The sequence below is a fragment of the Juglans microcarpa x Juglans regia genome, chromosome 2S (genome assembly GCF_004785595.1).
Source record: "Juglans microcarpa x Juglans regia isolate MS1-56 chromosome 2S, Jm3101_v1.0, whole genome shotgun sequence".
Lineage (NCBI taxonomy): Eukaryota > Viridiplantae > Streptophyta > Magnoliopsida > Fagales > Juglandaceae > Juglans > Juglans microcarpa x Juglans regia.
The window spans coordinates 12,466,575-12,486,562 of record NC_054597.1 but is presented as its reverse complement, the minus strand read 5'-3'; the positions used below and the strand labels follow the sequence as shown (position 1 = coordinate 12,486,562).

Sequence of the window (19,988 nt, the reverse complement as noted above, 5' to 3'; positions counted from 1 at the left end):
TTCATGAATTGACTCACCATACTGACAGAAAAGCTAATATCAGGTTGGGTGTGAGACAAGTATATAAGTTTCCCAAATAGTCTTTGATATCTGCCTTTATCCACTGGTGCACTGTCTTCCTTGGCTCCTAGTTTGGTTGTTGAATCCATTGGAGTATCTGGCGGGTTGCATCCAAGCATCCCAGTCTCTTTTAAGAGATCCAGAACGTATTTCCTTTGGGAGACAAGGATTTCCTTTCTTGACCGTGCTACTTTCATGCCTAGGAAGTATTTGAGATTCCCAAGGTCCTTGATTTCGAATTATTTAGCTAGAAGACTTTTGAGACTACTCATTTACTCCTCATAATCTCCCATTAGAATGATGTCGTCCACATGTACAATGAGGATAGCAAGTTTTCCTTCAGGATTGTATTTAACAAATAGTGTATTATCTGTTTGACATTGAGAATAGCCATGTCTCTCGACTACCTTTGTGAATCTCTCGAACCAAGCTCTTGGAAATTGCTTGAGCCCATATAAGGATCTTCTAAGTTTGCAAACTTTGTTGTGTGTAGCTTGTGTCTTGAATCCAGGAGAAATTTCCATGTAGACTTCTTTAGCTAGGTCTCCATTGAGGAAGGCATTCTTGACATCTAGTTGGTGAATAGGCCAGTCTAAATTTGCAGCCAAAGATAGAAGGACCCGCACTGTGTTTAACATGGCTACAGGGGCAAATGTCTCCTCGTAGTCAATTCCATATGATTGAGTGAATCCCTTTGCTACCAGCCGAGCCTTGAATCGGTTAACCTTCCACCTTCATTGTATTTCACAATGAATATCCATTTGCAACCTACTAGAAGTTTTCCAGTTGGTAATTCTATGATCTTCCATGTTCCATTCTTTTCTAGTGCACGGATTTCTTCATAAACTGCAGACTTCCATTTAGGTGTATCAAGAGCTTCTTGTATGTTATTAGGGACTTGGATTTTGTCGAGGTTGGCAACAAAAGTTCTGAAATTCGATGAAAATCCTTGATATGACACAAATGTGTATATTGGGTGTTTTGTGCATGATCTCACACATTTTCTCACAGCAATGGGACAATCACTATCATCATTAGTTAACTCAATATGGGAAGTCTTGGGATTAGAGTTACCTGGTGGATCTTCACTTGATCTAGGACTCGGATCATACTATTGGAATAATCCTAGGATTCTTCCTCGCACTTCATCGAGATTTTTATTTAATCCAATCAGAAATTTGTATTTTTTTTCTTTTCAATAATTTGTTTATACTTGATTCCATCTTCGGGACAGCTCCAATTGTGCTTCTCGAATAAGTCCAATTGTAGCCAATAGCGGTTGAGTGTGTTGAAGTATTGGGTCACTGTCAAATCTCCTTGACGTAAATCATGTAAAACACTTTCCACCTCGAATAATTTAGATGTATTCTCATTTTTAGAATACATTTCCTTAGCAGCTTCCCAAATCTCCTTCGTTGTTCCATAGAGAAGAAAATTTTCTCCAATGTCATTTGTCATGGAATTAATGAGCCATGACATGACCATGTTATTTTCTGAATTCCACGTTTTGAACTTCACATCATCCTTGCTTGGCTGGGCTACAACTCTTGAGAGATAATCCTCCTTTCCCTTCCCGCATATAAACATCATCATGGAATGGCACCATTGGAGATAGTTATTCCCATTAAGTGTATGTCCTGTAATGGGCATGAGGTTGCTATCTGAACTGTTGTTGTTGCCTGAAACCATGGCTTCTTGACTGGTGGTGACTTCAGAGACTGAACAGGTGGAGTTGCGTCTCTTGGTGGCCATACCATATTTGGTCATTTGGGAGAATTAGAGTTCAGAGGATGCTCTGATACCATGTGGAGTTGTTGAAGAAAAAACTGAATATTCCATTTTCCTATGAAAAAGATTATATTCCCTTTAAATAGATGATAATTCTCATCTAATTACTCGAGATATTTACAACTTACTGAAAATAGAATCAATCCTATGTAAAACAGAAAACAGTAAAATACAAAAATAATATCTAAAGGCTCGGGTAACATGCTACCCGAATCCCCTAAAATCGTGGAACCAAAATGGCTAACTGATTTGTTAGCTGTAAATCTCCTAAAGATCAGCCCCTAATAAAGACTAACATATATCCAATAGTTCTACACTTTTAGTGGGAATTGTCATTGCCTTTCCCAATCATCAAATTTAGTGCCATGATCTGGGCCTGGTTGACCCAATCATGAGTGCTAGGTCATCCTGATGAGGAGTCAAGGAAGTGACTCTCATCAAAGCTGAGTAGTGTGAGTGAGGGGATGGATGAGAGTGCCTTTCTTGCTGGTTGGGGGCGAGAGGATTTTAGAAGATAAGTTGTGAGAGCGAGGGGGAACATTCAAAGCTCACCATCAGTTGTAGGATTTTTCTTGAATTCATGGTTTTTCTATTTTTTGGATGATCAAAAATCTAATTTGTAATTTTGCATCTAAAAAATATAAGAGTGGTTTTTTAATATGTTTAATTTTAAATTAGAAGGCCTCATTTGTGTTGCTTGCATTAGGCCCTAAACATGTTGAGCTTCCCCAACATGCCATGTAACTTGAAGACATTGAAATCATGCCACTTTTCATTGAATCGTAACATAATATGATTCCTTCATAGAAGTTTGATCTTTGAGTAAGGAAAACTCTTATTGAAGGCGACTTCGTGCACCGATGCACACTGAACGCTGACGTGGAGGGTAGGTTTAAAATAATGATGAAACGGTGCATGTTGATGGAAGGCGGGAGACGAGGCACTTCTCTGTAAAAATCTTCAATACTAGGCTTAGCTAACTTTTTTTTCTTTTCTCTACTATGACCTCCTGAAGTTGAGAACTTTTTTTTCTTTCCAGATTTTGACTATATTCTTAAATCCCCAAAAGAAAGACGATGATAAAGAGAGAAGATAAGAGGAGGCGAGAGAATGTGGCTATGAATTTCCCACTCTACAAAAAGAGCTAGTCCTCCTTCAAAGTCGCTTATATACTTTTTTGGATTTTTGAAACCTAGCTAATTTGGGTCTCTTTCCCACCCCACTGTGAAATTCAGAAAAATGAGTAGTTTGTGGACCAAGAGTAGGACCAGACAATAAAACACACCGTTGTCCTGTAGAACATGAGAGAAAGAGGGAGGAAACAGAGGACTAAGAGCTGTGTGTGGACTATAGAGTGAAGGAAGTAAGGGGGGTTAGTTCCGTATTTAACCACCGCAGACACTTCTACTTTTTTGCTGAATGCTGAAGGGGAGGAAGATCATAAATAGTGAAAATGGGCAGTGTAGGGGAGACGAAGAGGATACAGTCAACCTCTTCTTCTTTCATTTTCATCTTCTGCTTTTTCTCTCTCTTTTTTATTTTTTTAATAAAAAAATTAAATATTTCCACATCATTTTCGGTGCGCATTTGGTACACTAAACTGCTTTTATCTAGCAGAATCAAATAAATATAGTTGAGGTTGTTAGTTTTGTGTATTTTTCTTTAATAAGTAAGAAGTCTTCGTTATGTTTGTTTTTTTCTTTTTTATGATCTTACGTACGTAATTAATTCTTCATGGTCGGCTATTCTGTATTAGAAAATGAAGATCCTGTTACAGAAGCGTATGCTATATGCATTTTGAAACTATCTCGGCTGATGGTAAGTGACTTAATTGCTAATTCCGGTTCCTCAAAGAGTCTTGGTATAACTGTAGCCAAAGACTCGTCTATATATGTTTAATCGTTATCCCTTGACAAAAGATTAATGGTTTTCCATTTATTTCGGAATTCTTGCAACTTCAACATGGGACTTTCACGCTTTTCAAGTGACGGGGCCAATCACTTAATAAAAGTGCATGGTTGAATGTATTTCTTTCTTTTCCTTAGAAAAAAGGTGTATGGATGATTGTTGGAATGATGTGATATGTCTTGATTGGAATCTTTCCTGAATTAATTGATGGAGAATATCAGGATAGTTACTTGAATTCATGTATTTAAAAGTTCTGTTAATTACAAGTTGGCGTTGGTGTGTCAGTACGATACTTTTGTGAGATTCATTTCATATATATATAATTTTTTTTGTACCATTTGAGGTGGCGGGCTTTCACATTATAAGAGGTTAGCAGTGTGTTTTAAGAAATATTTTAATCATAAAAAAAATCATATAAAAATAAATTTATAAACTGACGTGATTTGATGTGATGCATTAAATTATAAAATTATTTTTATTTTAAAATAAATTTAATAGATATCATAAAATCATATCAGTTTATAAATTTATTTTTATATAATATATCTGTTTGTATATATAGTAGTTTTCTAAATAAATAATCTTATAAATATATAAATAATTCTCTAAATCCTAAATAACCTGATAGATGAGCGCGCATAAAAGGTTGCAGGTCAAAGAATAGCCTCGTTGTTAGAAAATAATCTATATCTTCGGAAAGAAAAAATCTAGAAAAAAGGAAAAAGCTTTATCTTTATACAATTGCTGACTTGAACTAAACATATTATTTATGGTTAGAGATGAAGGCTGATCTATTCGATCCCCCCGCCGCAGCCTCTCTCCATGGCATATATGCAAGCAAAGCAACAAGCCAGACTAGATTTAGTACTGAAGACAACTCCGGCAATTTTCCGACTTTGGTCACTCTCTTTCTTTTGTATTTGGAAGATTTTGCTATGTACATATTAATCCTCTAAAAATCAATCATGGGCTCTCCCATAGTTAGATTACGCTCCACTGTCCATGGAAGGTCAAAGAGCTTTGCAGTGATGAATTTGAAGACCTTATTGACATTGATGTTGTAGGTTGCACTTGAAAAGAAGAGGGTCGCATTAAGGGCCTTTGCTAATGCTCTTGCCTGTCACAAATCATCAACCAAGTTACAATTTTGAGATCATTATATATATATAGTAGGTTTTACCAATTGCCTGACCAAATTAGGTGGCTTTAGTGTATTTAATGATGTTAGTATAAGATTTTAGAATAATAAAATCTCGCATGTGTATTAAATGTCATACATATATATATATATAGTGAGTAATATTATATACAATCGTAGAGTGTGCAAGCGTCATGCAGTCGCTTTAAAAAAGAGTATGGTCCACTATTAAAAAATTAATTTTTTTCGTGTAGATCCCGTATTTATTTATTTTTTTTTAAATTGATTACGTGGCGCTTGCACACTTATGAATTGCACCTATCATTACTCATATATAGTAATGTTATACACTGTATTCGCATCTCACTTTCATCTCACAATTTAAAATATAACATATTTATTACTATTAGATGATAAAGAATAATTTAATAAAAGATTATTTAATAATGATAAATGTATCACATTAATTTATATAATAAGATAATAGTATGATGTATAAAATTATATATATATATATATGAAAATAAATAATTAAATCCAAACAAGCAATTAAAAAGAACTTCAATGAACTTTTAAATAAAATTGGGTAAGTTGGTTATTTTGTAAGTACCATGAATGATCCTTTAAAAGAGGTAGTTGGGGAAGCTATGCTATCACTGAAAATTAGGGAATGGTTGGGCTCTAAGTACTTCTTCAAATGGGTTATTAATTAAATGGTTAGATGGTAGAGGAGAGTCCTTGAAGTGAGTTGTTGGTTTGGTTGCTTAATACTTAAAACATGGACGGAGCCCAAAAGTTTTCCTTAAAAATGGATGGTTACTGTTTAATTATTGTCTCTTTTAAAAATAGGTTGTCAAGCAGAATGATGCAACATCATTCTTATCCCTTTCTTGACCCCTCAGAAATGCACAGTCTTCTCCATCCTTATCCATGTCTGACTGATCTGTCCTTTTCTCGCTCTTTATTTATCTTCACCTTCCATGTCCCCTCACAATCAAGACCATTCAAATCCCACAAAACTACTAGAGAACATTTTAGGTAAAACATACCGGTTTTGATTGTTTAAAATTATTAAGACGTTAACGATGGATGATGATTCACATATCATGAACTTTTAACACTTCGTTTAGATTTGAAAAATATTTTATTTTATTTTATTATTATAATTTTTTTAAATTTTTATATAAAATATAATAAACAATTCAATTTTTTTAACTTTTATCTTTTATCTAAAATCATTTTATTTCATTTCATCTTATTACAATTATTAGATAAGATAAGATGATTTTAGATAAATTAAATAAGATATTTTTAAAATATTATTTTTTAATATTATTATTATTTTAAAATTTTAAAATATTAAATTATTTATTATATTTTGTATAAAAATTTAAAAAAATTATAACTATTAGATAAAATAAATTAATAATATTTCTGTATTCAAACGTACGAGTCCTAATCTACTTGAAGATTGAAGTTATATTTACCTCACTTGAGATCGTCCATTGCAAATCTATGGGAAGCTGGATAAAGTCATCGAACTTTGTTCCAATCAAAACAGGAATTGCCGTCTGCAAAAGAATCAAACAAATTAAGAAGAAAAAACACGTTATCTGAGAACAAGCAAAACATGGATAGGTTTGTGTGTAACCCTATTTTGGATCCAAAATACTAATAAAGAAATTGTGATATTTTCTTTTTCTTTAAAAAAAATGAAAGGAGCTAGTCATACACATACTTGATTCCATTTTATTGCTTCTTGATGCCACCTTAGGACTCTGCAGTCACAGAAAACCCCCACGTTTCAGAAAGGATCATTAATTTTTTTTATTTTTCCCCATTTTTCAGTAAATTCAAAAGCTTAAAAAGCTGTACCCATCAACACAAATTTTCTTGTAATTACATGATTTCATAAATGCAAAAAGATTAAAAGCTCACCCATTTAGCGTACATCGACTTGTCAGATCAAACATGAACAAAATTGCAACAGAGTCCTTGCAAGCAGCAGGAATGTGATCCCAGGATTTGTTACCACCTGCGGCCAATTTAATGATTTTCCTTTTAAATAAACTAATTAATGGGTCCGAGTATCGTTTGTTTTTATAATCATTATCATCTTATCTCATCTAATTATTAAATATTTTTAATTTCAGTTTTGAGAGATTGAACATCATAGAAAAGTTGTAAATTCTTTATAATTTCCTAAAAAAATACAAAGAGCAGTTTGGATTCCATGTTCTCTGGGCAGCCAAATGCAGCCCAAGGAAACGAAACACATATAAGAACACAGGTCATATATATATATATATAAGAAAAAAGTAGCATACCTCCAACTTCCCAAATAGAATAGGAAATACGTGCACCTCCAACCAATAATGTTTTATACATCAAATTTAATTCTTTCTTCTGCAAAGCTTCCTGTTCTTTCTCATTCCCTACATACTTCACCTTCAAACCAAGAAAATCGAAAGAAACGAAATTTCAGATGTACAGAGAGATGAAGAATCAATGGATCAAAAAACAAAGATCAGAACCACATTATATATATATATATATATATATATATATATATAATGTAAATGTAATACATATACAGAAACCCAAAGGAATGCATACAGATATACATACGTCCGTACGTACGTGCATGTTGTAATTATGATGAAAAGGGTAGTATACAAACCAGAAAACTAGTCTTTCCAATTTGGCTATCACCCAAGAGACTGATCTTCAAGGTAACCAAATCCGAAGAACTTTCCACGTCGCGGTTATGGCACACCAGCGGCGCCGGCGTCACTTGCTGCTCCGGCGTAAAATTTCCCACCGGAGTGCCGCCCAGCGACGGAGACGTCATGGTGGCATGCGGTAACATGCGGTACCGGATTGGTTTCCCCAGGGAGCAGATGAGAAGACGGTCCAAAACTCGCTGGAACCATCGCCGGAGGATCAACATGCGACATTGAATTCTCTTCCTGAGGCTGAGCTTGACAACTTTAGAACAAGGCTGAGACATGTTTCAATTTATGCGGGGGGGTGGGTTGAGCCTCTCTTATTCCACTATTTTGACCATGAGAAACAGTTGAAACTAAAGCTAATTTAGCTTCTAAATGCCTCTTACGAGCGCACATACGAGAGAGATCAGATCTCGAAGCCTGCCGCTGCGGGTATTTTTAGTATTTGCTTTTATTGGTTTTTTTTTTTAATTTTAATAATAATATATATTTATATTTTATATTTATCATAAAACAATTCTTCCTAAATCTCACAAAAATAAACTTATAAATTGATATGATTTAATACAGTATGTCATATTGTAAAACAAAGTTTGATGTGCATGGTATATCTCAGATTGTAAACTTTGTTTTACTGTAAAATAGATCCGACACCATATCAAGTCATGTCAATTTATAAGTTTATTTTTATAAAATCATTTTATAGATCTAGCATTTCTCTTCATAATCTAGAAGAATCCAAATCACAAGCTTTTATTTCACAATACCGAGGTCTAATTAAGGGCTTGTTTGGATATTTGGAATATCTCACGAGTATATCTGTGAATAGTAATAAAATTGTTTAAGTTAAAATGTGTTATTGTGTTTTGAGAAAAGAGAGAAGAAGTTAAATAAAAATATTATAAAGTTAAAAAATTGCTTGAATATAATTTCTCAATATTATTTTTATTTTTAAATTTGAAAAAGTAGTATTATTTTTTATGTTTGGTTTGAGAGATTGAAAAAATTGTAATAATTAGATAAAAATGTTAAAGATTTAAAATTGAAAATATTTGGTATTTGAGTGATATTTAGAAAATAAATATATGACAATATTTAAAAATAGTTGTAAGTTGAGATGCTAATTAACGGATTCTCGGAGTTTCAAAATTTAAGTGGGTTGTATAGGATAAAAATAATAATAAGTGGATTAAATTGAAGTATAGTTATTCGAGATTATCCAATTAATAATAATACTTATTATTATTATTATATATATATATCTGAGTTTTTTTCTTTATCACTTCTTTCTTTTTCCAATTGAGAAAACATCTTGACATGATGACTGATAATCTTTTCATAAGAATTCTCTTAGCTCGATCTATTAAATTGTCATGTATAATATGATCAATATGTAAAAGTCACGTATTACGCATTTATCTTTTCTAGATCTACATATATATATATATATATATTTGGATATGGCATTTTATCTTTCACCTAGCTATTTTCTTTGCAAACATATTTAACAAACCTATCAACTTGCTATATGGTTGATGGTTGCACTCCAACAAAAGTTCTTTTATACATTAAAATTTTAAATATTATAAAGTTGATTTTTTTTTTTAATTTTATTGGGTTGATGTCTTATTATTCATTATTTTTTTAAAATATGGATGATAATATAGTTTTGATAAATTTGAGAGAATTGAAGTTAACATCAATCACATAGGTTGGTACTTGGTACCCGACCAAATTATAATAAAACAAAAAAAAAAAAAAAAAACAACGTGGACATATGGCCACTACTTGTATCAGAATAATCTTATTTTAGTAAAATAAAATAAAAAATGTATAGCAGCTTTTGACATCGTCATCATACCATGATTAATGCAACAAAATTTCAACATTCAAATCAGAGCTGAACGCGTGTCGTTGGGGATAAATATCAAACTCGATAATGGTTTACCAAAGGAAAGGGATGTGTCCTCATCACGACGAAGTTAAATAAGGTATAAAATAAGGAAAAACACTAGAGCCACAGAAGGATCTGCATAGAAATTTCACATGCTGACATGGCAAGTCAGTTTTTATATATTTTTTTTCTTTGATCCCTCTCTCTCTCTTCTCCCAACAATTTTAATTTTTTTTTTCTTCTTTCTCCCGTTGCTCTCCCTTCCCATCTCCCTCTTCCCTTTCTTTTCCAGCCATCGTCGCCGTTGCCGTCTCCCACAACCCGTGAGAATCACACCCCCCGCTGCTCTCCCTTCCCATCTCCCTCCTCCCTTCCTCTTCTAGTCCATAACCCGTTGTCATCACCGTCGCCATCGTGCCAACAATCCACCGCCCATCCCTCTGTCTCTCTCTCTCTCCTCCCAATAAAGCAAGAATACAGAGACAACCATCAACCAATAAAGCAAGAATATTGGGTTAAGTAAATAAACTAAATAAACTGAGTAAAAAAAACACATTTATCTTTGTCTAATTTTTTGAAGTTTCTCATCTTCATTGCCATTATTTCCCAACGTCAGGAATGTATCTTTCGGGGACAACGTTACGGACGACATCAGCGATCCCCACAAACAGGAAAAAAAAAAAAAAAAAAAGCATCAAGAAACGGCAAACTAGAGAATGGGTGGAAAAGTTGGAAAAAAAATGAGAGAGAGAGAGAGAGAAGAGAGAGAGAGAGAGAGAGAGAGAGAGAGGTACCTGAGGTTGGGTTGTTGAAGAAGTTTGCAGAGGTGTTGGATTGCTGAAGAAGTTTGCAAGGACCCTTTTTTTTTTTTTTTTTTTTTTTTTTTTTTTTTTTTTTTTAGAAACTGAGCAATCGACACTCCCCTGCCCAACGTCCCATTGAGTCCATCCCTTTGTAGGATCTCTATATATATGTAGCAGCTCCTCTGTATATCTGTAGCAGCTCCCATCAAATAAAGAGAAGTATCGTTGAATTGCGTGGCACTAAATTGTAGAAAGTGGATTAATTATATAGTTCTTTATATATGATAGAAATAAATCAATATGATAAGAAGGTATGCCCCCGCTCTAGTAGGCGGCCACCCGCCCTCCGGCCATTCTTGCATGGCTGGAGGGCGGCATATAGACTCTAGCAATCGACCCCGTCATGTATGGTTAGGTGGCCCCGCTCCCTGTTGCTAGGTGGACGAATGGCCTTGCAACCCATCCGAAATCTGCCAAACAATCCAAATCTACAAATTTGTTCACTAAATCCACAGTACCATCCACCAAATCCACAGATCAAATCTCACATACACAGATTCAACAAAAAAATAAAATCTAACAATAAATAAATAAATCATTGCAGTCTATGGCATGGTGATGAGTCTGAGCAAAAGACTACGACCATGACTAGTCTTGGATCTCTGCAGGCGAGTGGAGCCATCCACCCTCACCCCACACTCGCTTCTAAATTTCTAAGAAAATCACACCCGCCCGTCTGCTTGGGCTCGACGAATTGCCCCCTCGACTCATGCAGGGGCAGGTGGATGGGCCAGGCAGATCAAATGCGGGGGGCCCGCCCAGCAGGTCTAATTGAGTGCGACATTCACATTACTTTCTCACTATACAGAACTGAGATTTATAATAATTTCAACCAAATTTAATTATAAATCGAGTACTAATCCTTTTCAAATATTATAACTTAAGTCAACTTATTCTCAGCATAGTGATTTAACATACCATCAAAATAAAAATCATGAATTTTAATCCTAAGTCTACACTCAACCAAATTTAATTAATTAAATATTTTATGTATTTAGCCTACTTATTAAAGACAAGCCTGATCTACGCGTAAGGAAAGTCTAGAAACACAATCGATGCATGTGTTTCAAATAAAAAATAAAATAAAATAAAAATCGAGATTGTTTATCGTATTTACAAAGTCATCAACTTTAGTCAATGCTCGTGTACCAGCATTCGCACACACTAAGTTGGAATCAAAACTATTGTACACTTCATCATTTTTCTTATAGGTTAGGCCTCTTCGTGGACTTTGGAGCAAGGGTTTAAGGCTCTACTAGCATTAGCTTAGTCAAAATTTTAGTCCAATCATAATTAAAGAAGCCACTTTAACTATTTTGCCTAACCTATTTCAAATGCACCTCACATTGGATTAATTATAAATTTGACTAAACTATTAAAATAGATATTTTTTTTTTTTTTAAAAAAGTATACCTTAGTTCTCATTCATATCATTTACATAGTCATCCATTACTATTTCTCCTACTATAATGTATTAAAAAACTCTATAGGGTATTCTTCAATCCAAACCCTTTCTATTGGAAAATTGAAAGCTAATCTAGCAAACTTATGACCAATGTTATTGGTCTTCCTATATACAAACCTCACCTTTCAATCCACTCTGGTTTTTAGTAGACCTCTCACCTCATCCACCACATTCCCATAATCTGCAAAGAGAGATTCACTACTATTGGCAGCCTTGACTATAACTTGTGAGTCCCCTTCTAGTACAATCTTTAAGAAAACAAGCTCACCACAAAGCAAAATAGCCCTTCTCAATTCTGAAGCTTCCCCAATTGAAGGATTTTGCAAGTAGTCCACCACAAAACACAAGGAAGCCAAAACCTCCCCTTCATCATCCCTTAGAACCACCCCAATATCCACTTTCTTAAGAGAAGCATTCACAGATGCATCCCAATTAGCCTTAACCCAAAAGATATCAAGCATTTCCCATTTATCTTCCCTACTACAACTGATCCAGACCCCTGCAAACATTATCTTTGCTCTTATACAGCAGCATATTCTATGTAGCACTCCACATCAAACCTCATCACCCCTTTAGGATCAAGGAACTTTCTATCAAAGATCCAGCAGTTCCTCCTTAGCCATAGTTTCCTCATAATACATGCTACGAGTTCCGCTTCTTCTATTTCCAACTTCAGACTAATTTTCCTCCACAACTCCATGAAACAGGTTTCACTGCTACTCCACTTTTGCACTAGACTCTTACCTTAATACCAAGCATCAGAGGCATCTGGACATACCCGTAGAACATGCACAATAGACTCTAGTTCCACCACCTATTTCTTCCGTAGATTCTCTCTAGTGGGCAGCACATCTAGGCAAGCTTTCCATACAAAATGCTCGACACATGGCTGCACTTTAAGGCTCCATATACTCTTCCAAATATCCTCATCACCCTCCCTCCTTGAAGACTCCCCCCCCCCCCCCCCCCCCCCCCCCCCCCCCCCCCCTCTTCCTTTTAATGCTCAAGTACTCCAAGTGATAAGCATTCTTGAGAGAAAACCTACCATCAAATGAGAATCCCTATACCCTTTTATCCACTGTCACACTACTGCACAACTGAATGCTTCTAATAAGCTCCACCTCCTCCACTGAGAATCATTAAGTAGTTCCAAATTCCAAGACCTCTCCTCCTCTTTGATCAGCTTGCAAACTTTTGAGTCACTATCCAATCTATTAACAGGAGACAAAATCATAGGGGATGTCACACTTGGCAATCACCCGTCCCCCCAAATGTGCACCCTGCTACCATTCCTCACCCTCCAAGCACCCCATTCTCTAACTAGGTCCAAAGCATACTGCAGACTTCTCCACACATAAGATGGTCCTTTTCCTAATCTTGCATTTAACAACTCACCATCCTTAAAAAAATACTTCTGCCTCATTACAATTGCAATCAAGGATGAAGGATGGAGCAGGAATCCCCAACACTACTTAGCAAGCATAGTAGTGTTGAAGCATTCTAAGTCTCGAAAGCCTAGCCCACCATTTCTCTTACTCTTATTGATTTTTAGGCAGCTCCTCCAGTGGATCTTCTTGTCATTCTATTTATGGCCCCACCAGAACTTAGCCATAAGGGAGTTAATATCATGACAAAGTCTTTTAGGGAGTCTAAATACACTCATAGCAAAGGTAGGGATTTCTTGGGCCATAGCCTCGAGGAGAACCTTCTTACCAGCTTGAGACAAAAAAGAATTATTCCAGTTACTTATCTTAGCCCACACCCTTTCCTTTAGAGATATAAATATGTTAAACTTGGATCTCCTAACCATTGCAGGTAGTCCAAGATATCTCTCATAATTGCCACAGATAGACACCCCAACCACATTCTTTATGCTCAGTCTGGTGGACAGTTTAGTATTAAAGCTGAAGAACATTGTTGCTTTCTTGAGGTTCAAGCTTTGATCTAATGCCTCTTCATTATCTTCAACAACCCTTAGATGCATTGCCACTTGGATAACTTGGCTCTACCAAATATCAAACAATCATCTGCAACGAGAAAATTATTAACCCTCACACCTCCCCTTGCCACAGCAACACCTTTTAATGAGCCACTTGCCTCAGCACCATTAATTAAGGATGAAAGACCCTCAACATGAACGATAAAGAGGTAAGGGGAGATACGATCCCCTTGCCTCAAGCCCTACCAAGTTTGAACCACTTCCCAACTTCCCCATTAACAAGCACAAAATAAGAGACAGAGGACACACATTTCATGATCCAGCTAATCCACCTCTATCCAAACCCCATTCTCATCATCACCTCCTCTAAATAACCTCATTCAATCTTGTCATAGGCTTTGGACATGTCCAGCTTAAGGGCCATACTTCTCACCCTTCCTTTCAACCTTGTTTTCATGGTGTGGAGAGCCTCATAGGCAACCATCACATTGCTAGTGATTAATCTCCCAAAGATAAAAGCACCCTGGTTGTAAGAAACAATATGGGGCAGCAACTTCTTAAGCCTATTTGCTAGGACTTTCGAAATTAACTTGTAGAGGAGATTGCACAAGCTAATGGGCCTGAACTCATTAGCCACAATTGGGTTAGACACCTTAGGAATAAGAGCTACAAAAGTTCTATTAACACAACTGTCCAACTCTATCTCACTATTAAGAAACTATAGAATAGCTTCAATGACCTCCTGCCCTACAATACCCCAATATGCCTTATAGAAGCAACTCCATACCCATCACAGCCAGGAGACTTTAGAGGAGCCATCTGACTCAAAGCAAGGTCCACCTCCTCCCTTGTAAACACCATCTCTAAATCTTCATTCATTTCAGAACTAACACAAGGGTTAAGGTCTTTTAAGCATACCTCAATGGCCTCTCTCTCGGGGTTGGAAGAACTGAACAAATTGTTGAAGTACTCGTGAAATACATCTTCAATAACTTCTTGATCCTTCACTTTGCTGCCCCTAGAATCAAATAATTCATTGATCTGGTTTTTCTTTCTTCTTTGGTTGGCACAAGAGTAGAAAAATTTGGTATTTTTGTCTCTCAAGTTGTACCAATTCTTTTTAGACCTTTGTCTCTATTTCATGTCCTCTTGTTCAAGAATTAGCCCTACTTTGCACTGCAACTAATCAATCAAACCCGCATTTTGATTGCCTTCCTCCTCCTACTCATTGTGGAGCAATATGAGATTTTGCCTCAAGACAAACTTAGATTCCAGCCTTTTCCTTTTACTCCAGTTCACTAAACATTTCTCACACACCATCAACTTCTCTTGGATGCCCTTTAAGTTCCCCTCATCTCCAACCCTACTTGCCCAAGCCTCCTCAATCACAGGTTTACCCTCCTCATCCAAGGCCCAACTTGCCTCAAATCTAAACAATCTCTTCCTTACTCTTCTCCCTAAGGACCCAGCTGCCAAATTCATGAAGAGAGCCTTATGGTCAGATTGAGTAGCATGCACTACCTCGATAGTTCTCTCTCTGAATATGTATGTCCATCTCTCATTAGCCACCACCCTATCCAACCTCTCATTTGTAAAGGTACTATTCGAGTGCTTGTTACTCTATGAAAACCTACAGCCAATCCATCCCCCTTGGTTTACCCCCCATTTTTTCTCCTTGAATAGCCACTTCATTGAAATCCCTCATAACACACCAAGGCTTATTGACAGAGAGGTTTAGCATTGACAATAATCTCCATGATTCACTTCTCTTACTCACCTCAGGATGGCCATAAAAGCCAGTAAATAGCCATGGGTCCTCATTTCCTCACAACTTATGTAGGCACTAACACGGTAAAAAGAAAAGTTTACAATCTCAAGGTCCACCTCCCTACTCCATAAAAGAGCCAATCCCACACTCCTTCCTCTAGAATTAACTGCAAAGCTGTTATCCAACTCCAGCCTTCTTTTTATTCTATCAAACTTTATAAACATAAGCTTCATCTCCATAAGAAAAATCACCATGGACTTCTTTTCCTTCACCAAGAAATGAAGGCTTTGATTGTAAAACCAAACAGATCAACGCAAAGGCGTCAACACCTACCTTAAAAAAATGCTCCCTATAATGACCATCTAATGAATGCTATAATCCTGGTTTCAAGAATGTAATTCTAGCCTAATTTGCAAATATTCCTTCTAGAATCTAGCTATTGATAAAACAAGGAGAATATATGGGTTCAACATATACTAAAATACTTTTTCAATATGTTAGGTAGGATCTAGCTATACTACGACTTGTGTAAATAAGTACTGAACAAATGCTATTAGAGAATAGTACTTGAATAATTTACATTACCAACCAGGTCTCATCATACTTGTCGTGGAGTTATGTCTAACCTAATATGTAATGCCTCTAATAATATAAGTAGGGTAATGCCTTAGAATATAACATTATATCCCTGTTTGGGTTACGAAAGACATAGCATAATTAATTTTTTTCTATTTATCATCATCAATGTCTAAGTAATTGTCACTATGTACCACCTATTCTTCATCCGCCACTCTTTATTGCTAGTATCATTCTCTAGAAAATCTAAAGTAGCATCATCATGTAGTGGTGATAGAAAAGCATATGCATTTATGGGTGGCATGTCTTCTCTACAAAGTGTAATGTAGTCCATGCTAAGGGGTTACACTTGTACATAACTTTTTGTCAAACTCATTCTGTTGATATGCATTGTTCAATTTTTCCTCATCAATTTTTTGAGGTTGCATGGCTGGGACATCATAAATGTTCTTGTCGACAATTTTTTGCACAACTTTGCAGGGGTCTCCCCATTTGGAATCATGAAGATAAAACACATGTTAGGCTTGGCATGCTAGCACAAAGGGATCATTCATGTACCATGTACAAGGTGTATTGACACTAGTAAGATGTGGGTGGGTTTATGCATATTTCTCGCTGGTCACTAATATCCCACCAATTACATTTAAAGATGTATACATGATGTCAACTCAGGTACCACAAATGTAGGATGTCAATCAGAACTCCATAGTGGTCCTTCACATTACAATCATGGCCCCCTACCAATAACCAGGCCAATACATTGTGTGTGACAGTTTGCTTCAAAATGATTTTTATGTAACCTCATACCACTATTTATACAACCAAAATACAATGCAAACTAAGGGTCAGAACCACAGACCAATGCATATAATTCATTGAAGACATCACTGGGACTGGGATGGTGTAAGTTTTTAATCTGTTGTAAGTTAGTGGTATGGTCAAATTTAGTATTTATAAGTAAAGAAGAAAAATATGTAATGATAGGCAAAGATCATAATTTAAACAAACACTCATAAACAAGCTGGAATTGAGGTAATTTAAAGGGGCATACACATTCTTTGAACAAGCTCGGGCATTCGGTCTCATGTCTCTTTTCAAAATTATGTGCGGTGCCATCCTTGATTTTATCATAATACTCCATACCATATGGATATACGTGTCCATGTGTAAAATATAGAAATATGAACGTAAAAGTTAGGCATAAAAGTTGTCTTCCAATAAGAATGCGTACTTTAGGTAGTCCTAGATATCAGGGCAATTATTAAGTACATACCATTAAGTCTTCGCAAAAACTTTATGATGACAACAATTGGGCATAGTCAAGCACAATGTACAAACACTTTGGGAAAAGAATTTTAGTGCCTCCTCACCTTGTTGCACCTACACATCGTTGTTCCTTTCTTGTCTCGTGTGTCTAGTCCCTAAATCGTTTTGGTCAAGGGTGCAAAATGTCAAGTACTCAACGTGAATGTAAGCTTGGTTGTGGAGCCCTTAGGATGAGCTAAATTTCACACATAACATTTAAAACGACAAAAAAATATCTCGAAATGGTACATCCACCAATATTAAACTGGATCTGAAAGCAAGACCTTGTGCGGTAGATGAATTGTTAAGTGGACCATTATATAAAACATGCGGAGGGGGAGAATATTGTTTTGAGCTTACATGGAATGACAACAATATGTGACTGAATCTAGGTCAAGACACCCACATTCAAAGTGCAAGCACAAAGTTCTTCCAAAAAAGTACTGAATTCTATCAAGGCCAATCATACATCTTCCCTTAAATACTTACCAATTGTGAGCAGAGATAGTTTTTTTAAAAATATATGTGAATCGTGGCTCTTTAGTCCTACTACCTTACAATCGGTCTCATTCACACACTGGAAAATATTAGAGGCATACTCATCAGGAAACTTGATAGATTCCAATCATTCATAGAAACTCTTCCTAGCATCCTTGACCAATGTGTAATAGGCAGGAAACATCACACTCCAATAACTATAGATCCCTTTTCTGCCAAGTCTCATCAAATCCTTACATGCCTTGAGGTTGTCTTTGGTTTTTCCTTCAATATTCATAATTGTCCCAAGGATGGGGTTGCGTATGTTTTTCTCGATGTGCATTACACCCAAGATGTATCTCAACATCAATGTTTTCCAATATGATAACTCAATAAATACACTCTTCTTAGTCCAATTTAACTCTCACATGTGAGCTTCAATTTTTCTAGCTCTTTCCAAAATGCATTAGTCGTAGGTACAAAACTTGCTCCAACACATCAAGTCCGATCAATTCGTTCGGTGTAGCACCATGTTCTTCTTCATCATTAAACATGTCAGTATTTTATTTGCAACTATGGCTGGTTGTTAAGAATCAATGATGCTATATGTAGCAAGGATTTCCTCCGATGCCAACTATGAGAATCGACGATGCTAATTTTCCTTTGTGCTCCAAGGGGAAATACGAACTAAAAGTCTTCATATATATTGAGTTCAAACCATCAAACCAACTCAAATCATTCTTTCATAAAATCTCAAATAAAATTCTCAAATAAAACTTTAACTAATCTATAGACGATACATTAAGTAATCTGTAGACGATACTTCTTTCATATCTCTTTTTATAACTCTCACATGTGTCCTCTAAGCCTCCTTATTGGCATGCTCATCTTTAATATCTATAAAATAAAACTTTTACAAGTGGAAGGTAAGTCCACGGCTCGACAAGTTGGATTGATTAAACAAAAATTCTATGTGTAGTCACTTTTGTGTACTTATTTGTACACTCCACTAATATGATTAGTTGCGTCACTTTTTTTAATATAAAATAACCGTTTTGACCAATCACATATGTAGAGTATGCAAAAGTGACTGTACGTAGCAGAACTTTTGATTAAATTGAGAGTAACATATGAGCCTCATTTATAAATAAATAATAAACTAAAAATTAAAAACGATAACTAAAATTATGGTATTGATGTAAATTAAAAATCTAGTACCATGTAAAAAATATATCATAAAACACAAAATATATCACAGTGAAACCATACTTAATTAGCATTTCAAATATAGTATTTCTAAGTCTAGTAATTATTCAAGAAAAATCTCTCTTTGATTATTGCCACATGTACAGAAGCCAAAATATATGTATCATGCATATGTACGTAGGAGCATATAATATTGACTTTGTTTGCATGGCTAGCTAGTAGATAAGAAGTTAAATCACTGAATTTGTTTAGAACAGCCAAGGGGAGTCAAACCATTTTTGCAATGAAATACTACGTACGAATTTAAACCCGTAGCCCACATACATATTATCTATTCCAAAATTTTCATCAAGGCTAATTTCTTTAAGGAAAAAAAAAAAAAAAAAAAAAAAAAAAAAAAACCCCTCAATGATCAATAAACAGAGAAAACTATGAAAAGAAAGATACAAAAAGATAGTAAAAAAGAAAAATAAATTTGGGTGGCGAAAACCGGCAGCCAGAATTTATTATTGGGACGGACCCATTATGAACGGCAGCAACATACACCATCCGAACGCTCAAATATTCTAGAGCCGTTCGGTATCGTGTGGTGTATCAGCTTAATGGAGAGAGAGAGAGAGAGAGAGAGCATGTCAACATGATATAAGATTCTTTCCTACACAACCAAGGGGGTTAAATTGTAGGGAACAAGTACCATTGGTAAAATGCTATAAGGTTTACTCGCATTAGTGAATGGGTTGAAACCATCACTTGCTAAGCCTAAACGAATGTTGCAATGCCTATGAGAAAACTAACTATGCCTATTATCAAACTCTTTCCAATTAAGCCATTGAGTCACTATAGTGCCTAAGCCTGCTGCTATTGTCGACCCA

The 19,988-nt window shown here is 35.6% G+C and overlaps 2 protein-coding genes and 1 long non-coding RNA gene across 3 annotated transcripts; all 3 read right to left on the bottom strand.

Annotated features, from left to right (window-relative positions):
- Window positions 1-4,425: 4,425 nt before the first annotated feature.
- LOC121251483 (septum-promoting GTP-binding protein 1-like) lies at window positions 4,426-8,045 on the bottom strand. Its single transcript, XM_041150742.1, has 6 exons — window positions 7,575-8,045; window positions 7,222-7,342; window positions 6,833-6,929; window positions 6,633-6,672; window positions 6,382-6,465; window positions 4,426-4,873 (listed from the first exon to the last, which is right to left on the bottom strand). Exons 1-6 carry the CDS (start codon window positions 7,902-7,904, stop codon window positions 4,709-4,711), a joined length of 837 nt encoding a protein of 278 aa, XP_041006676.1. The 5' UTR covers window positions 7,905-8,045; the 3' UTR covers window positions 4,426-4,708.
- Window positions 8,046-10,554: 2,509 nt separating this feature from the next.
- LOC121252825 lies at window positions 10,555-11,059 on the bottom strand. Its single transcript, XR_005938285.1, has 2 exons — window positions 10,964-11,059; window positions 10,555-10,790 (listed from the first exon to the last, which is right to left on the bottom strand). It is a non-coding gene; the product is annotated as an uncharacterized LOC121252825 (long non-coding RNA).
- Window positions 11,060-11,970: 911 nt separating this feature from the next.
- Window positions 11,971-13,829, bottom strand: LOC121253365. Its single transcript, XM_041153388.1, has 2 exons — window positions 13,559-13,829; window positions 11,971-12,344 (listed from the first exon to the last, which is right to left on the bottom strand). The coding sequence occupies exons 1-2, from the start codon at window positions 13,827-13,829 to the stop codon at window positions 11,971-11,973; spliced, it is 645 nt and encodes a 214-aa protein (XP_041009322.1).
- Between the last annotated feature and the right edge of the window lie 6,159 nt (window positions 13,830-19,988).

Coding starts and splice junctions, on each gene's coding strand:
- LOC121251483 (XM_041150742.1), bottom strand. CDS start 7,904: ATGTCTCAGCCTTGTTCTAAAGTTGTCAAGCTCAGCCTCAGGAAGAGA. Junction 6,673..6,832: donor AGTCGATGTACGCTAAATGG/GTGAGCTTTTAA, acceptor CTGTGACTGCAG/AGTCCTAAGGTGGCATCAAG. Junction 4,874..6,381: donor AATGGACGATCTCAAGTGAG/GTAAATATAACT, acceptor GATTTGTGACAG/GCAAGAGCATTAGCAAAGGC.
- LOC121253365 (XM_041153388.1), bottom strand. CDS start 13,829: ATGCATCTAAGGGTTGTTGAAGATAATGAAGAGGCATTAGATCAAAGC. Junction 12,345..13,558: donor TTCTTTTTTGTCTCAAGCTG/GTAAGAAGGTTC, acceptor TAATGTTTGCAG/GGGTCTGGATCAGTTGTAGT.